The 16,446-nt window shown below is 40.9% G+C and overlaps 1 protein-coding gene across 1 annotated transcript; it reads left to right on the top strand.

Moving 5' to 3' along the window:
- The first annotated feature begins 170 nt into the window (after positions 1-170).
- LOC134880841 (uncharacterized) lies at positions 171-14,917 on the top strand. Its single transcript, XM_063907942.1, has 6 exons — positions 171-363; positions 2,503-2,671; positions 6,991-7,149; positions 11,211-11,495; positions 11,611-11,689; positions 14,659-14,917. Exons 1-6 carry the CDS (start codon positions 211-213, stop codon positions 14,735-14,737), a joined length of 924 nt encoding a protein of 307 aa, XP_063764012.1. The 5' UTR covers positions 171-210; the 3' UTR covers positions 14,738-14,917.
- Positions 14,918-16,446: the final 1,529 nt, after the last annotated feature.

Below are 16,446 nucleotides of genomic sequence, written 5' to 3'. Positions count from 1 at the left end.
TAATGTTGAGGAAATGTTCTGGGATTTAAAGTGCGAAACATCAAGGACAATCAATGTCTCCGTACTTGTTTGAGTCGTTCTTAAAACAATATTTGTCTGAAAAGGACAACTTGTGTATCTCTTTTTCTTGAAGACAGCAGTGATGAAATGTCCAGTGATAGCCTGGGTCTCGCTCCACATGAGGAAGAGTCTTCAGACGAAGAGGCGCAGATGCCCGTACGTTTAACGAGAGGGAGATCCAGAGAGGGAAAGAGAGGGAATCCTGCCACGTCTCATCCCGAAGATCCCTTTGTTCCTGCCGACGCAGACAGAGAAAAGGATATGCAGACTGATGAGCGAGAACAGCTGTCAGAAGCATCCATGGTAACTTGTTTCCATATTCATACAAGCTGTTTTCCTTCTTTGGGGAAGAACTTTGTTAGTATTTGAACTTTTTTCTGAGGAGAATAAGGAATATAATACATTAACGTGTCTCAAAACTGAACATATTTTATGAATGTACTTAAATAGAAATGAGATTTGCTGCAGCACATCTTTTCACCCTTTGTCTGAAACTAAAGCCCAGTCCGATCTGATTGGCATAGAGGTGTCCTGTCTCTTAGCCTATCATGTATAATGTGTTGGAGCGCTAGCCAATAGAAGTGTGCCATATTGATGTCACCATGTTATGGAAGTACACAAAGGAGTCCAATGAAGGCGTTTAAGGCAGGAGAGAAACTCCTTCAGAAAGGAACACAGGGATTTTAGCCTCTGCAGACCATTGACATGCACAGAAACCTGTATTACACACTACAGGGACGTGATTAACCCCACAAAGCAGAATAGGGCCTCTTTAAATAAAGATGCAAAAACAAAATAGTACCAAGCGGATATATTAGAAAGCATGACATTAATGCCACCAACTCATTATTTTTAACAAGATATTTTTTACTCACAGCCATTTATTTTTTATTCATCACGACACACATTTCTTTATGATACAAAATGTTTTATTGCATAAAAATGGAATTACTTTTTTAATTAAACAAGGGCATGCAAACTCCTTCACTTGATAAAAATTACAATTGTTATTACAGTGTGGGAAAAATATCTGATTGCTAATGAATGAATTACCCAAATAGGTTCTAGAAGTTATTTAAATAATTATTGTTATATTAAAGTTTGTCTTTCCAGCCGGGTAATAAATGTAATAAATTGGTGAGTTTTTAGAAGTTTTAGAGAATCATTTTGCCGGACATAATCACTCAGGAGCATACAGTCAGAGTGTCTTATTGTAGCTGACCTGATCTATTAGATAACATTTGTATCACGCTAATTACTTCACATTATTCATCTGTAGCTCAGAGACACGCCAGGCAGTGGTGTTAAAGGTGCACACCATTGAGAGAAGAAAAGAGAGTGGATTAAAAAGACACCGCCTGAACGGTCCCAAATGACCTATCAGCTATTTAATGGTATGAATCCTTTATACTGTGACAGGGGAAGGGGAAAAAATAAAGGGGGGGTAGTGCTTTATTAAAAAGATGGAGCAAATGAGGTTCATGATTGTGAAAATGGTGGTTATCTGTGGCCTCTGGACCTGAATCAAACTGCTCATAAAATGATTAGATTAGAATCTTTAGCGTTTTCTCTCCTTTTGGACCCGATTACTACTCCTCGATTGTCCTATTTGCAAACTCTCTTTTTCCCACTGTTTTTACCTTTTAACCCAGACAGCTGCATCCTTTTTGTTAGACATTGCACAAACACAACTCCATTTTTCCCCGCCACACACTCCCATTGTGTTGTGTCTCTTGCCATTTCATTGTAATGCCTCTGTTTCTTTCTTCCCCTCCTCTTGTCATTCTACATCCTCGCTCTTTCCTCTTTTCTCGGCAACATAATTCCCACATGCCTCGCTTCCTATTTTCTCCCGACCCATCTGCAGGGTCTCCTGAATGCTCCGGCTAGCATGCTAATGCATCAGATCTAATCTTAACCAAACATAGCTTCCTCATTTTACTCTCCCCCCCATCTAGTCTCACAGGAGGACACTTGGAAGAAAAAGCTACCCACATCGCCGCTGTGAGATGCTCTCAGCAGCTCCAGGGGTTAATTAAAAATCAATTCATCAAGTGGAAACAAAGGAAACAGGGAGGGAGGGGAAATATCTCCAGCGAAAGACACACCTTATTAATATGCAGTAGAAAATGGAAAAACACACATCTTAACACTCTTACCTGTCTTAATAAAAGTTAAATTGATATTGAGTTCCTGTTTGTCCTTTGAACTGATTGTGTTACGAAAGTGAAGAGCAAAACTATTAATTCCTAATTCCCCTGTTTTACACCCCTCCTCCCTGTCCTCCATTATCTGTTTTTGTATCATCTCTCCATCTCACTCTAATCCTCCCATGATGTGTTTTTTCGCCTCACTCCCTTCACTCGTTCCCTTTTTTTTTGTACCACTTCCTTCCATCCCTCCTTCTCCTGCATGCCTCCATCTGTTTCCATATCCCCTTAGGTGAAGCACAACCACAGTGCTGGGCCGGGATCAGAGCGGCTCTGTGATCCGGATGGGTTTCCGCCTCAGGGTTTGGACATGAATTCTGGTCACTCAGACACGCAAGAACACACACACTGCGACTCGCGGCACACATCCAAAATGACTCGGCATGATTCAGGACCAACAGGTAGGTTTAAGTAAGGAAATGATTCTAACATGTGCAGGGTTGGGAGGATTGAAAAAATGTAATCTGTTACAGTTACTATCATTATCACAATATAAAAGTAATGGATCCTGACTACTTTATGCAACTTTTAGATCACTTCCACCTCCATTAGATTCATATCAAACACAATGCATTGCATACAAGAGAAAATAAATATCAAGGAAAGGATTTTAGCCTTTACAGACCATTTACATGCACTTAAACCTATATAACACACTACAGGAAAGAGAAAACCCCAATAAACACAATAGGGCCTCTTTTATGTAACGGCAAGGAAATACAGTTACCTTTTTTTTTGTATCCTGATTACGTAATCCTGTACTCCGTTGCTCACCAGGCCTGTGCATGTGTGTGGTTATTTTTATGCTCCTTATTTCATTGAGATTTCCTTTTTTTTCTATAAACTGGTTCATATTTTCCTATAAACTACATCAGAAAGTGTTCCTGTGCCGGGAGATTAGATTGTGAAGATTACCTCTGTGTCCAACTTTTTGCCTGGAGATACTTTCCAATTTGCAAGCGTTGTTCATATCACAAAGCCCTCATAATAGGATTTAGAACAAATATGTAAAAACGCAGAGCTTACAAGAGAGATGAAAATGAGTTTTAAACCCAGAGGAGCGCTGGCTGCTTGGTGGAAAACGAAAAAGATGGGGGACAACACGGATAATTTACTACTGGTAGGTCCAGGGGGAGCTTTCCCTGAAATCCCTTTTTTTATTTTGTGTTGGCTTCTTATTTTGTATTTACTGCCTTCATTTTTTAAAACTGTCAGGGAACACATTTTACCACAAACTTTTACAATCTCACAGACAAACACAGCCTTTTCTTCTGGTTTCTTTTCTAGTTAAACAAAAGTAAAGTTTACTTTGACTTTAACTCCCCGATGAATGTTAAAAGGCACATGTTGATGTGCAATCTCATATGCAACATTTCTGAAAACACATAGTCTATTCTGTAATTTTGCTTGAAAATGATTTGCATCCCATCATTTACTATCGATTTGACTGCCATGTTTTTTTTTCACCCCTTCTCATTTATTTCATTGCCAAGTTTCACTTTAAACTACAACAAACAAATACAAAACCAGAAACGAAATTAAATCGGAGGTAAAAACTTACTTTACCTATTATATTTATATTTTTTACCCACTTTTACAAATTATTTTCTTGGATTGTTTATGTTCGCACCACCAGACACCAAATCAAATTCCATGTTTGTGTATTCGTACCTGGCAATACACTTGATTCTGGCGAAAAAAGGAGTATATATTATATATATATATATATATATATACGTGTATTATTACTAATAATATGTATAGTGGCTTTGTAATGAGGTGCTCAATACTCCCAACAAGATTTGTAAAAGTCTAGCCTCCCCCAAAGTGACAAAAAAAAAAAATGTAGGATCAAATTAGTTACTTTAATACATCATGATTGATATAATTGCACAAAGTCCCTTGATCCTACTTAGCAACAGTCTGCTCTCCTAAGCAGCGGCCTGTTAGCGAGAATTAACAACCTCTAAAATGTTAAAGTTGACCAATCAGAATCAAATATTCAAATCAGCTGTGTCATAATTTAGGTGAGTGTGTTTCGGTACATAGAGGACGTTTAAAGTCCGCTTCAAGCACCACATCAAGCTCCATCTATTTAAGAGACTACAGACAGCTATAAGGTAAACAGCACAACAGGTAAGAGGGCAATTGTTTATTTTTCAAATTTGTGGTAAACTGTCCCTTTAAGTAAATGGCTCAAAAATAATCCCGTCAACCATCTCCCTCATCACGTATGGAAGGCCAGCTTTTCACCGGTTCACTGTGAAGCCTGCGTTAGGCGAATGAGGTCGACAGTGAGAGACTCCAGCAAGGGCACGACTGCCCTCCTCATCATGCAGCCTGCCGCTCGTCAAACCCCGCACCGTCTCTGCCACCGTCGTTAAAGCTCCAAAGTTAATGAGAGAGAAAGGTTAGAGAGGAGGAATATCACCTTGACAACACTCTGCACTCATTTATGTCCCTCCATCTGTCTCCTCTATTTTACTCTTTTTTTCCTAGGCAGACAGGGCTGAGATCCAACAGGTTTTATATGTCTCTTGCTCTACCTTTCCACCTTCTCTTTTTTTCCCCCTCCTACTCCCTGTCCCTCGGTCAGTCAGAAAATGAGGTTGGAAGTGGGCAGTTTCTGTCTCGTGTGCATCCAACAAGCGAGACAGAGGGATAGACAGACAGGCAGGACAATGACCAATATCTATACAGCGAGAGAGAAGAGAAACAATCAGCTGGATGGAGAAAATGTTCACCTTAGGCCTGGTCCACACGGACCCGGTAGTTTCTGACACCGGAGTTTTGTTAAAATCAGTGGCTGATAAGAAGATAAGGTAAGCTAGCTAACTAGGTAGATAGATAGCAGATGTTTCCTAGCGAACGTTAGCTAGTTTGATTAAAAAATAAATAGATAGATAGATAGATAGATAGATAAATAGATAGATAGATAGATAGATAGATAGATAGATAGATAGATAGATAGATAGATAGATAGATAGATAGATAGATAGATAGATAGATAGATAGATAGATAGATAGATAGATAGATTGATTGATTGATTGATTGATAGATAGCGATAAGAGATAACGTTTGCTAGCTTAGCTAACGATTGCTTGCTAAACAGCACTGACGTTAATTGAGCTTGGCCTCTAGGTTAACTTGAGGACCTTTGTCTACCCTTCTGGTAGTGATAGTTATTATAAGCTGTTCACATGAGCATTAGTATGCCATCCAGCACAGAAACAGATGCAAAAACAAGCAGAAAGACAGACATATATTGATATCTTTATCTGCATTTCTGATTCATTTTTCTTTCTTTGGATTTAGAAGCCAGCTTTCTGACACCTCTCCTCCTTTTCCTCTTTTCATTTGCAGCTGATTTAGACTAGTTAGTAGATTCTCCATGCAGCCAATAGTAATAATTGATTGGCTAACCACTGGAGAGAAAGAAGAAAAACTGCAGTAATTGCTTTGCAGCTGTCAGGGTTGGCTGAAGCAGTTACACAACAGTGGTTTGGTGCAGATGCTGCTGCCGAGTGAACAAATGGATTATTGTATCAAATGTCATTTACCGAATTTGCTTGGATTCATTAATTTATTTTTAAGTACAAAAAGGGTAATGGATTAAGTAAACTCTTTATTCATTGTTATATTGAAAGGATGTGTGAGGACTTTCTGAGTATATTTTATTCATTTGACTCCAACTATCAGCACTGCAAAATAAGTACAACCATGACCTAGTTTTACTTTTTAAATCGATCAACCATGAAAACGAATGACTGTTTTCAGTAATTCACCCAGCAGCTTTATGTTCTGTGTATTGTCACACAAAAAAACGTATTCCATGCATTGGATCTATACAAAATTACTCGCTGTTGGAGTGTGATAGCAAATCAAATGCATTGCTATTTCCATTTGGGAGCGATATGTCCTACTGGTATCAGCGTGAAGTTGTACAACCTGTCCTCAGTTCTCATTTAAATGGTTTCAAGATAGTTCAAACGTCTTGTAGAGCATGTAATGAGCAATATAGGTATAGTGAAGAGATGTGTTCTCAAGAGTGTCAGGAGGGAGAAAAATAGTACTCCAAAAAATAACAAATATTTAGATTCTACTAAAGTTTTCAGACATTAGTGCAATCTAGTGCGTATGCGCCAACCGTGCATGCGGTCTGTTGCTCCGGCTACTATTTTCAACTTTAAGCTTTCTCATTTGATCTTCTTTAAACTTTCTTGCAAAATGATGGATTTTGTTTGTTTTTTAGTTTCTGCTGTTGTGCATCCACGCCACTGTTGTATAGCAACTGACTGGCTGCCATGTTTACACCAGGGAGGAGCTAATCTCGTAAAGGCCAGCTAGCATGATGGTCGGAAAACAGCTATCCCAACTGAAAGCTGAAGAGAGAAACAGAGGTTGCACGGTATACTGACGAGATGGAGGAGGAGGGCTGGGTGCTGTGTCTCCCCACTTTCGTTATGGGCAGCGTAAGACCACTGGCTGCTAATGGACGAGCTAACGCCGTAGCTTGGAGTCTGGCAGAATATCTGGAGAGTAGTCCAATGAGCTTTACTGAATTGATTCTATTATGGTACAACTGTCAGAAAACCTCATTTCTACTGGGATTTATAAAGTATTCTGATTTATTGATCGTATTGCTGTTGTTAGCATCCTTATTTTTGTATAACTTGTATTCGGTGTGCCCCCTCTCAGAGTTTTGTCTTACTCTTTTAGTGTCAATGGGTCATGGAGCAAGCAGCAGCCTCAGCCCCTACACTGAGGTAGACCTGGTTGCAAGAATGATGAAGCTCGCGCAGCCAACTGGAATTCAAAATCACTCAACCAGACCTACCAGGAGAGGAGAAATATCAGCAAACCAACTAGGAACATCTGGTAAGTGTGTGTGTGTGTGTGTGTGTGTGTGTGTGTGTGTGTGTGTGTGTGTGTGTGTGTGTGTGTGTGTGTGTGTGTGTGTGTGTGTGTGTGTGTGTGTGTGTGTGTGTGTGTGTGTGTGTGTGTGTGTGTGTGTGTGTGTGTGTGTGTGTGTGTGTGTGTGTGTGTGTGTGTGTGTGTGTGTGTGTGTGTGAGTGCATGCGTGCGTACGTATTCATTTTGTCATTATCAAGCTGGCTGAGCTCCTCTTCCTGCTTACATACAAAACTCCATTTCACAAACAATTAATACACCTCAACTCTGCATATAGCCACCCTTTCTTGGCACCGAGTACGCAGGTTTCTTAAAGAGATTATACCGTATCACTCTCGAACACAAACAGACACACACGCAGGATTGGGAGTTGGTCCAGGAATCCGTCCTCTCATCACTTCCCTTGCTCACATCCCAGAAACACTGCAGTAATCTGTTTATGTCGACACACACAAACATAGACACCTGAGAGATGAGACGATAATCTGTTTTACTCTGTTATATATCTAATACTCTCCACTGCTCACCAGATAACAGGATCCCCCACCTTGTTTCTCTCCTCAGTCATTTTACTGTACAACCACTGTGTTTAAATTCACCCAATTCACTTCATTACTCCTTCTGAACTTCCAAGCATATTCAGCGCTGCAGTCACACATCACAGGTATCTGATGCCTCTGATAACCCAGATATAAAGTATGTAGCTACCATATTTTATGTGGCCAAAAGTATGTGGACACCCAAACATAGATGGCCAAATGACGGCATCGTCACCTTTACGATGAAAACAAAGAATCAGCACAAAAAGGAAAAAAAAGTGTCATCATCCTTAAAGAGACAACCCCAAAGATTCAAAGTTAGGCTTTCTTTATTTTTATGTAGAAAAAAGGGAGTAAAGAAAATATCTGTGTCTTCTCTTCATCCTCAAAGAGGACAGAAAATGTAATCAATGGGATCCGATTAGTCAACACGTCTGTTGGAAACACTTCATCACAGCTACATTATGATGCTAACGTGGCTAACCTCAAACAGCTGTAATGTTAAAAGTCAAAGTAGAGACTAAAGATGCTGCATTGAAAGATAAAACGATGATAAGCCAAAACAAATCCCAGTTTAAGTGTTAGCCTGCAGGAGATCGATACCCCTATTGACTTTAATTTGACCATATCGACGCTGATGATCGATATCCAATGACATCGTGTAATGGTTTGCCTGACTGACCATCGTATTTGGGCTTCTTGGAGATAATAAAATGTTTGGTTTTGCTATTCTCTTTATCAGATTGGTGAAGACCTCGAATCTTAATTTACCATTTTAAGTCAAATGACAGCAGATATTTTCACCCAAAAATGGTTGCGGCAATGGCAAAAGGGGAACCTATCTGGATGTGTTGCTCTCATGTGTTGCATACTGAATGTGACAGGTGATTCTAGAAATGATAATGTACCACATGTTCTGATGAATGATATTACTATGAAATAAAACCCCCTCAGACGTCACTAATTTTCCCCATGGGATGAATAAAGGGCTCTGATTGGCTCTTAATGTATTATCATGTTTATTTTGTATTCCGCTCCTTAATCATTTGTACTTTCACATCAAATACTTTCAGTCAAGTGAGCACAATGTTGGCCTTGATGGGTTTGAAGTGGATTTAAGTTGCTTGGAAAGGACGTCCACTTGTGAAACCTCTCAAGAGCTCCAGAACCTTTTGAACATATTTAATTAAAGCATCAGAAAGACTCCTGGGTCTTCACCATTTTTAAATATTTTTTAATTCCTCAAGGGAACCTTATCACAGACGTTTCGGCGAGTTTCCTCCCTCCCTGAGCCTCATTGTGCCGCCTTGTCAGAGCGCTGCTCCAGTGTGTGTCTGACAGCGCGGTGAGGAAGGCTGCTCGCAGAAACATCTGTGCTCCGGGTCCCATGTGCCATTTATGAAAGTCTTGAAATAGCTTTCAGTTACAGAGCATCTTTTTCTCGGGGTAGGGAACTCCTTTTCAAGTTCACAGCATACAGTTCTATTTTATTTCACGCTTCAATTGAACTACAGCTGGGGTTGGGAGGGTAACTTTTAAAAGGTGAACTGTGACAATTACTAGCCCTTAAAATCAAATGCAAACGAACACAAGAGCAAATAAATATCAATTTGATAAATTAAGTTACATGAACACATACTAGAGAAAGCAGAAATTAAATCTGAGCTCAGAGAAAATGCTCCGTTTTAGTTTAATACACAGTTAACACACACTTTTTTTATGAATATATACTGTATATATGACACATTTCACATACTAAATTAAAAAAAAGAACAAATTAACCGAAGAAAGGGAAAACTATGAAGCAAATTCAGGCAGTAGACATAAGGATTCCAATTTAAAGAGGCCCTATTATGCTATTTATGCTAAGAGGCCCTATTATGCTCCCTACAGAGGGAGTTTCTCTCTCACCTCCTCCCCCCCCCTGCCTGAAACGCCTCCATTTGACTCATTTGTTTACTTCCAGAACATAGTGACATCACCTTTTAACACTCGCCGTACTATTTGCTAGTGCTCCAACACATTGTGCGTTATCGGCTAAGGGGCGAGACATCTCTAAGCGGTTGACCAATCACAACAGAGCCAGACAGCTAACCAATCAGAGCAGACTGGGCTCTGATTTCAGACAGAGTTTGAGAAAAATAAAGAGCTCTTTGAACATGTTATCCACTACTCCCCAAGCCTGGCTTGAGTAAATTTGTGTTGCAAAAACTCAGCTTTACTTGATTAGAGACTCATCTTAATGCATCACTTTATTTGATACTGTATCTGTACAGTGCATGCATGTGCAACACACACAATATTTAAATCTGACCTTCCTGGAAAAACTTTTAGAGGTGGTGATATAGAATCAGATTTAAATCTTATCTTCGTTTTCCCCTGAACACATTTTAAAATCAGGCCAAGAGTTTATCAGAACCCGACATCGAGAGCCATCCCCATTGAGATGGTTGGAAACTGGGTCTACAGGTATGTGTGAGCGCACACGTGTTAGCAGCGTGTTCTGCATGCATCATTGCTCCCTTGCTGCGTAGTTTGACAGCGCCACTGCTTGTGAAGCCCTAAGTGGAGGTTCTGTGCCAGCTGAAGACAAAGCCAGGCACTGGGAGAGGGAGAGAGGGGGGGGGGGGGAGAGAGTTAAGGAGACAATGGAAGATTGAAAGAATAAAAGACTTAACACTGGAGCTGGAGGTGGTTAGACAGCACACAGCATGAGGACAGTGTGCCACACACACACACACACACACACACACACACACACACACAGTCACACACACACACACACACACACACACACACACACACACACACACACACACACACACACACACACACACACACACACACACACACACACACACAGAGCATCATAGCTTCTCAATGGGGGCCTCGATGTAATTTACAGTGAGCAGGTGGAGATGGATGTTCAATCTGATTCAATTTGATGTGGCCGCAGTGGAGTTGGATGAGACACCACTCATTCCACTGACTGTTTTGAGAGTCTCCGTCTCTCACCCCCTTCTCATCCAGTCTCGAGCCGCACCCCCCTCCTCTTCTTGCTCTTACTTTCTCCTGTCTACTTCCCATCTTCCCTGAACTCTGTACCTGTTCTTGCATGATGCTGCACTTTACTGTGTTTACTTAGAAACATTGCTGCCGTCTATCCTACAGTGCATTCATACACCAATCAATTACAGCCTGATATCGCAAGTTATACGATTCTCTAAGAGAGTTTCACAGTGTACAGCCAGGCTCAGGGAATAATGGAATATATACAAGGGGATTATGAATCATGATACCAAAAAAAAGGTAACTGTATTCCTTACAGTCACATAAAACATGTGTAATCAGATCATTGGTACACTTTAAAAAACATGGGGATTACTCCTGGGATTACAATGTTACAATACATCTTAAAATACAAACAATCCATTCTAGTTAGATGTACTGTAAGATAATACATGTACACTTTCTTTCTTTGTTGTTCAGGGTCTACACTGTCGACACCAATGCAGTCTCCAAGTCCAAAGACAAACCCAAACCCTCTCTCTGCATTCGTCTCTCCACGTTGTCGTTCTCTCTCTGCCTGCTTGTCTCGTCCTGCATCGGGCTCAGGAATAGGTCATGCCTTGCGTCCGTTGTCCCGGGCAGCCCAGGAGATCATGGACATCTGTAGTGTGGACCAGATGGGCTGCGAGGACCCCGACCTGGACACTGACACCACTGCACACACACTCCGTGATCTGGAGCAGGAACTCAAACTCATGGCAAATGGTACGGACACGCCATGCATTCACAATTCAACACACCATCTTTTTTCTGGCCACATTTGATAAACGACTCTGTATCAAAATCAGGCGTTAACATTTAAACCTTCCTTCTGCTTCAGGAGCAGAGCAGCAGGCTGTGGTGTTTGGTACGAGAAACAGATATAGTCCAAATCAGCATGAGAATCATCGGTTCTCACAGTGAGTAAAACACACACACAGCAGAACCCTGTGGTGAGAAGTACATTTACTCAAGTACCACACTGAAGAATTTTGACATACTTCATTTGAGTACTTCCATTGTGTGCTACTTTGTATTTCTACTGCACCACATTTCAGAGGCAAATATTGTACTTTTTCCTTCACAAAACTTTTCGATTTCACCTGAGATAGACCAATCAAGGCTTTTATTTTTAGATGAATCAATGTCTCTTCTTTTTTTATTTTAAAAGATCTGAAGGAACGGAATATTCCATTAACAAAAGACTGCATGATAAAAGAAACAAAAACAAAGGTATACCTGAACAGCTACTCGTCTGATTAAGTGCATTTGTGTAACCATATGAGCATGACGTATGTGGGTGCGTGCGTGCGTGCGTGGCGTGCGTGTGTGTTTGAAGGATGTAAAGATCTGTTTTGGGAGCCCTCTGTGTAGTGTGTGATAATCCGGTTATTACACGTCTCAATGTGATATTCACACTGCTCTGCTCAGCACAAGGCCTCTAGCGCAGATTATGCCTAGCGCACACACACACACACACACACACACACACACACACACACACACACACACACACACACACACACACACACACACACACACACACACACACACACACACACACACACACATCCCACATCTCACAGACAAACACACACCCACACGCTCAGATTCAGAAATACAAGAAAAAAACATTGAAAATCACACACACACACACACACACACACGCACACACACACACACACACACACACACACACACACACACACACACTCTCTCTCACATTAAGCTGCACATTAAGGCCCCGATACCCAACATGCTGTCAGAGCTGAAGTTGTTCTGCTGGCTAACGATCCATTACACTCTCACGTATCTGACAGAGAGAGGGATTGATAGCGCACAAAAAAAAGAGGGATTACCCCCCCATCGTGACCATTGAAATGGTTGAGGAGTGTTGGGGAGTGCAGGAGGGAGAGAAAGCAACGGATTACATGCCCGATCACAGCGAAAGGACACGAGCAGAGAAACAGGAAGTCGTAAAGCTACTCTCAGATCCTCACGAGTAAAAAGCACATTTTTCTAACAGGTTATCAAATTGATATGGAGATTTAAGCTGCAGCTACTACTTTAAAGTTCTACAGGGTGGTTTATTAACTCTCGCAGGTTTGCTAAGAAAACCATTTGGGGCTCTATTTTTGAAAGACCCAGCGGCACTGCTCTAATTTAGTTTTAGATTTGGCTGTTATACATGCAAAAAGTAACATTGACAATCTGGGGATTCATAGTTTTTGCTTAATCTTCAATTGCTATTCCAACATGACCCTAGCAATGATCCACAAATAGAAGTAAAGTAAAAAAAAAGCTCGAATTTGTTTCTTGAGTCACCAATAAACAATGTCGGACTAAAATAAAGACCATCAACCTTCTTTTTGAGATGTTGTGTGTGCCATGCGCAAACATGAGTTTAAGAGGTGGAATAAGTACTGATATCCTTTACAATAAGGGGACCTATTATGCTTTTTGGTGTTCCCCTTTCCTGTGGTGTGTTACAGTATATAGGTTTTGGTGCATGTAAATGGTCTGCAAAGGCTGAAATCCCAAAGTTCCCTTTAGAAGGAGTGTCTCTCCCACACACTCCCCCCTTGTCTGAAACGCTTCCATTGTACTCCAACACATTGTACATGAAAAGGGGCGGGACATCTCTAAGCGGTTGACCAATCACAACAGAGCCGGCCAGCTAACCAATCAGAACAGACTGGGCTCTGGTTTCAGACAGAGGGTGAAAAGAGGTGCTGCAGCACACTCAGTATGAGAAAAATAAAGAGCTTTCTGAACATTAAAGCAGGCAGACATGACCCAGTAGAGGCATAAAAGTACAAATATGAACTTGAAAAGGAGCAGAACAGAGCCTCTTTCACTTCTAAACTGCACCTTTAAAATAGGTTTATGCACCATCCCCACAGGATGGTTCAATTGAAGCTTCCTCTCAGCCACCAGGTACTCACAGACAGTTGCCTCACAGAGTAGATGCATTATAATACAGTTCCACTTAGACTCCTCTCTGCTGCCTGTCATCATTTACAGCAACTGTGTTTTGTTGAGTGGGTTTAGAATTCATTGCCGGAGAAAACGTATAAAATAAACGATATGATGTCTATTCAAGTAATAAAAGCTATCTGAAGCACTCCACACACAAGTGAATGCTGTGCCACAGTGTGCGTCTACTATGACCCAACCTATGTTTACCTCATATCCAGACATCTATTCATCATCTGCCTCTGACTCCGCTGCCTCCAGCTGTCTGGCTGTGCTTTAGTTTTGCCTCGGTCTATTGGCTGTCTTTGATCTAACCTTCACTTAGTGCTTACTTGCACAGCAGTATTACATTCATATTCGGAGAATGGACGTATTGGAAATGGTCTTATGGAAATTCTGTTGTACATTTTGCACACAAAAAAGCACTCTTCATTTGAGAAAGAGATTATCAAACCAACAAGTAAATACCATATCTCTCACACATGAAATCTAGCTGAGTGGAAGATTGATGACATTAAAAATAAATGATTTATGAAACCGAAGCCTCTGACAACAGCATTAGATCAGGCGGGCGTTGTGGATGCCATTATTACGTCTGCTGTCTATAAAATCTTAGTTAAGTTAATTTGCCTTGTCATAGTCAGCTGCAAACTGCGAGAGGCCCCTCCTAAGTGTCTCATTAAAAAAAGAACGCAGGCTCCATCGGTGCAGTTAATTGTAACTTGTGCGGTGAAGTGTTTCAAAATTATCATTATTTACAAGTGATGACCAAGACATTATTCAAATGACCCTTTCAGCGGGTGTGAATACATCCCACGTGTTGAAATCTATGATATCTGCCATCTTTAATCAGGTATTTGAGTGATTTGATGTGTGATCTTCTGCCTTTGATTGGTGGGGTTTGGTTTTGCAGGGGCAGAGCCAGCGAGGAACAAAAGGACGAGGAAGCGGCTGCACAGAGAGACCGGCAGAGTGTCCTCTTACTGCCCTGAGATATACACACACACACACACACACACACACACACACACACGTTCACACATTTGCTTGTTAAATAAGGAGGAATACATGAACACAGAGATATGAGACTAACTAAAGTGGGCAAAAACACACAAAATGTAACTTTAATTGTGTTCATGTGGGTAATAGATGTTGTCTATAATCCTAAATATGTGGGGAACACTTGTGCAAATGTATAAAAAAGAAAATTGCAGTGGTTTAGAAATGCTTTGCTGTATAGTGATTAAATGCTGTTTTAATTTCAGATGAGGACTTGTCTCTTTTTCTGTGTACACATTTTTATATTTCTCCATATAAGAAGAACGTGCTTGTGATGGATTAGCTAAAGATGTTAAAGATGACGAGACAGACACCAGACGTGGACAGGAGAAGAGGTGAGTGTGTGTTTTAAGTTACCTTTTGACCAGCAGGGATTGAATGCATATCATTGTTTTTGTTGATCAGGTTAGGATGCAACTGGATCAGTTCAGACTCCACACACACACACACACACACACACACACACACACACACACACACACACACACACACACACACACACACACACACACACACACACACACACACACACACACACACACAACACGCGCTGAAGACTCTGCTGCAGGTGATGAATTATGTTTGTAAGGCAGGGAATAAGGAGCTCTGCCAATGGCCGCTGTTACCATCTGTCTGTGTGTGTGCAGGAGTTGCAGAAGATAAACACCAGCCACTGGAACTGGTTTGTCTTCTCTGTGGTGAGTGTGTACAGGTTGGTGTGTGAGTGTGTTTATTTTATTCTCATTTCTGCTGTTTTGCATAACTCCCCACAGCCAGAACTATCTATCATCTATGTCCTCAGTTGATTCCACAACACTCCATCTACTGCTCTATCCTTAGCTGAGGTCATATTTGACATTTATGGTAGGAACACTTAGAATATCTTTTTGACATATAATGATCATGTTCAGGTTCATATTAGTATTTTGTGCCTCTTCTGTGACATGTCTCCATGCTTTAATGTTCAAAAAGATATTTAATTTTCTCATACTGTCTGCGCTGCAGCACCTCTTTTCACCCTCTGTCTGAAACCAGAGCCCAGTCTGCTGTGATTGGTTGGATGGCCTGCTCTGTTGTGATTGGTCAACTGCATAGACAACAAAGGAGGCCAATGGAGGTGTTCCAAGCAGGGGGGGGGGGGGGATTTTAGCAGACCATTTAAAAACACCAATATAACACTACAAGAAAGGGAAAACTCCAAAAAGCAATAGTGCAAATTGGTAACACATTGAATATTAATAAACGTTGAATGGAACACAGAATAACAAACATTGCTCCCGCTTTGCAGGAGCTTAACATAATTCCCAGTGAGCCTATTGTTTCTAAAATGACTCAAAATCAGGAACTCTTTAACCAAAATCTTTGACAAACTCTTTAGTTTTCCATTGTCTCTCTGTGAGCATGACTAACATTCACGCTGTTGAGTTAGGTTTGTGACACTGAAGAGCAAAACCAGGTATTTAGGCGTTTTAAGGTGTTGATAACCAATAATAAGCCAATATTTGCAAGTGAGCATCATGTGAGGATCAACTGAGGACTGACAGGCAGTCATGGGGAAAATATCTGACTATATTACACAACCCAACGCAGAAACTCCGTGATAGAATGATGTCAAAGGTGCCAATTTTGTGATTGAATTTAA

This window comes from Eleginops maclovinus, chromosome 18, assembly GCF_036324505.1.
Source record: "Eleginops maclovinus isolate JMC-PN-2008 ecotype Puerto Natales chromosome 18, JC_Emac_rtc_rv5, whole genome shotgun sequence".
Taxonomy (NCBI): Eukaryota; Metazoa; Chordata; class Actinopteri; order Perciformes; family Eleginopidae; genus Eleginops; species Eleginops maclovinus.
The sequence above is the reverse complement of the archived record's forward strand: the minus strand, read 5'-3'. Positions and strand labels throughout refer to the sequence as shown.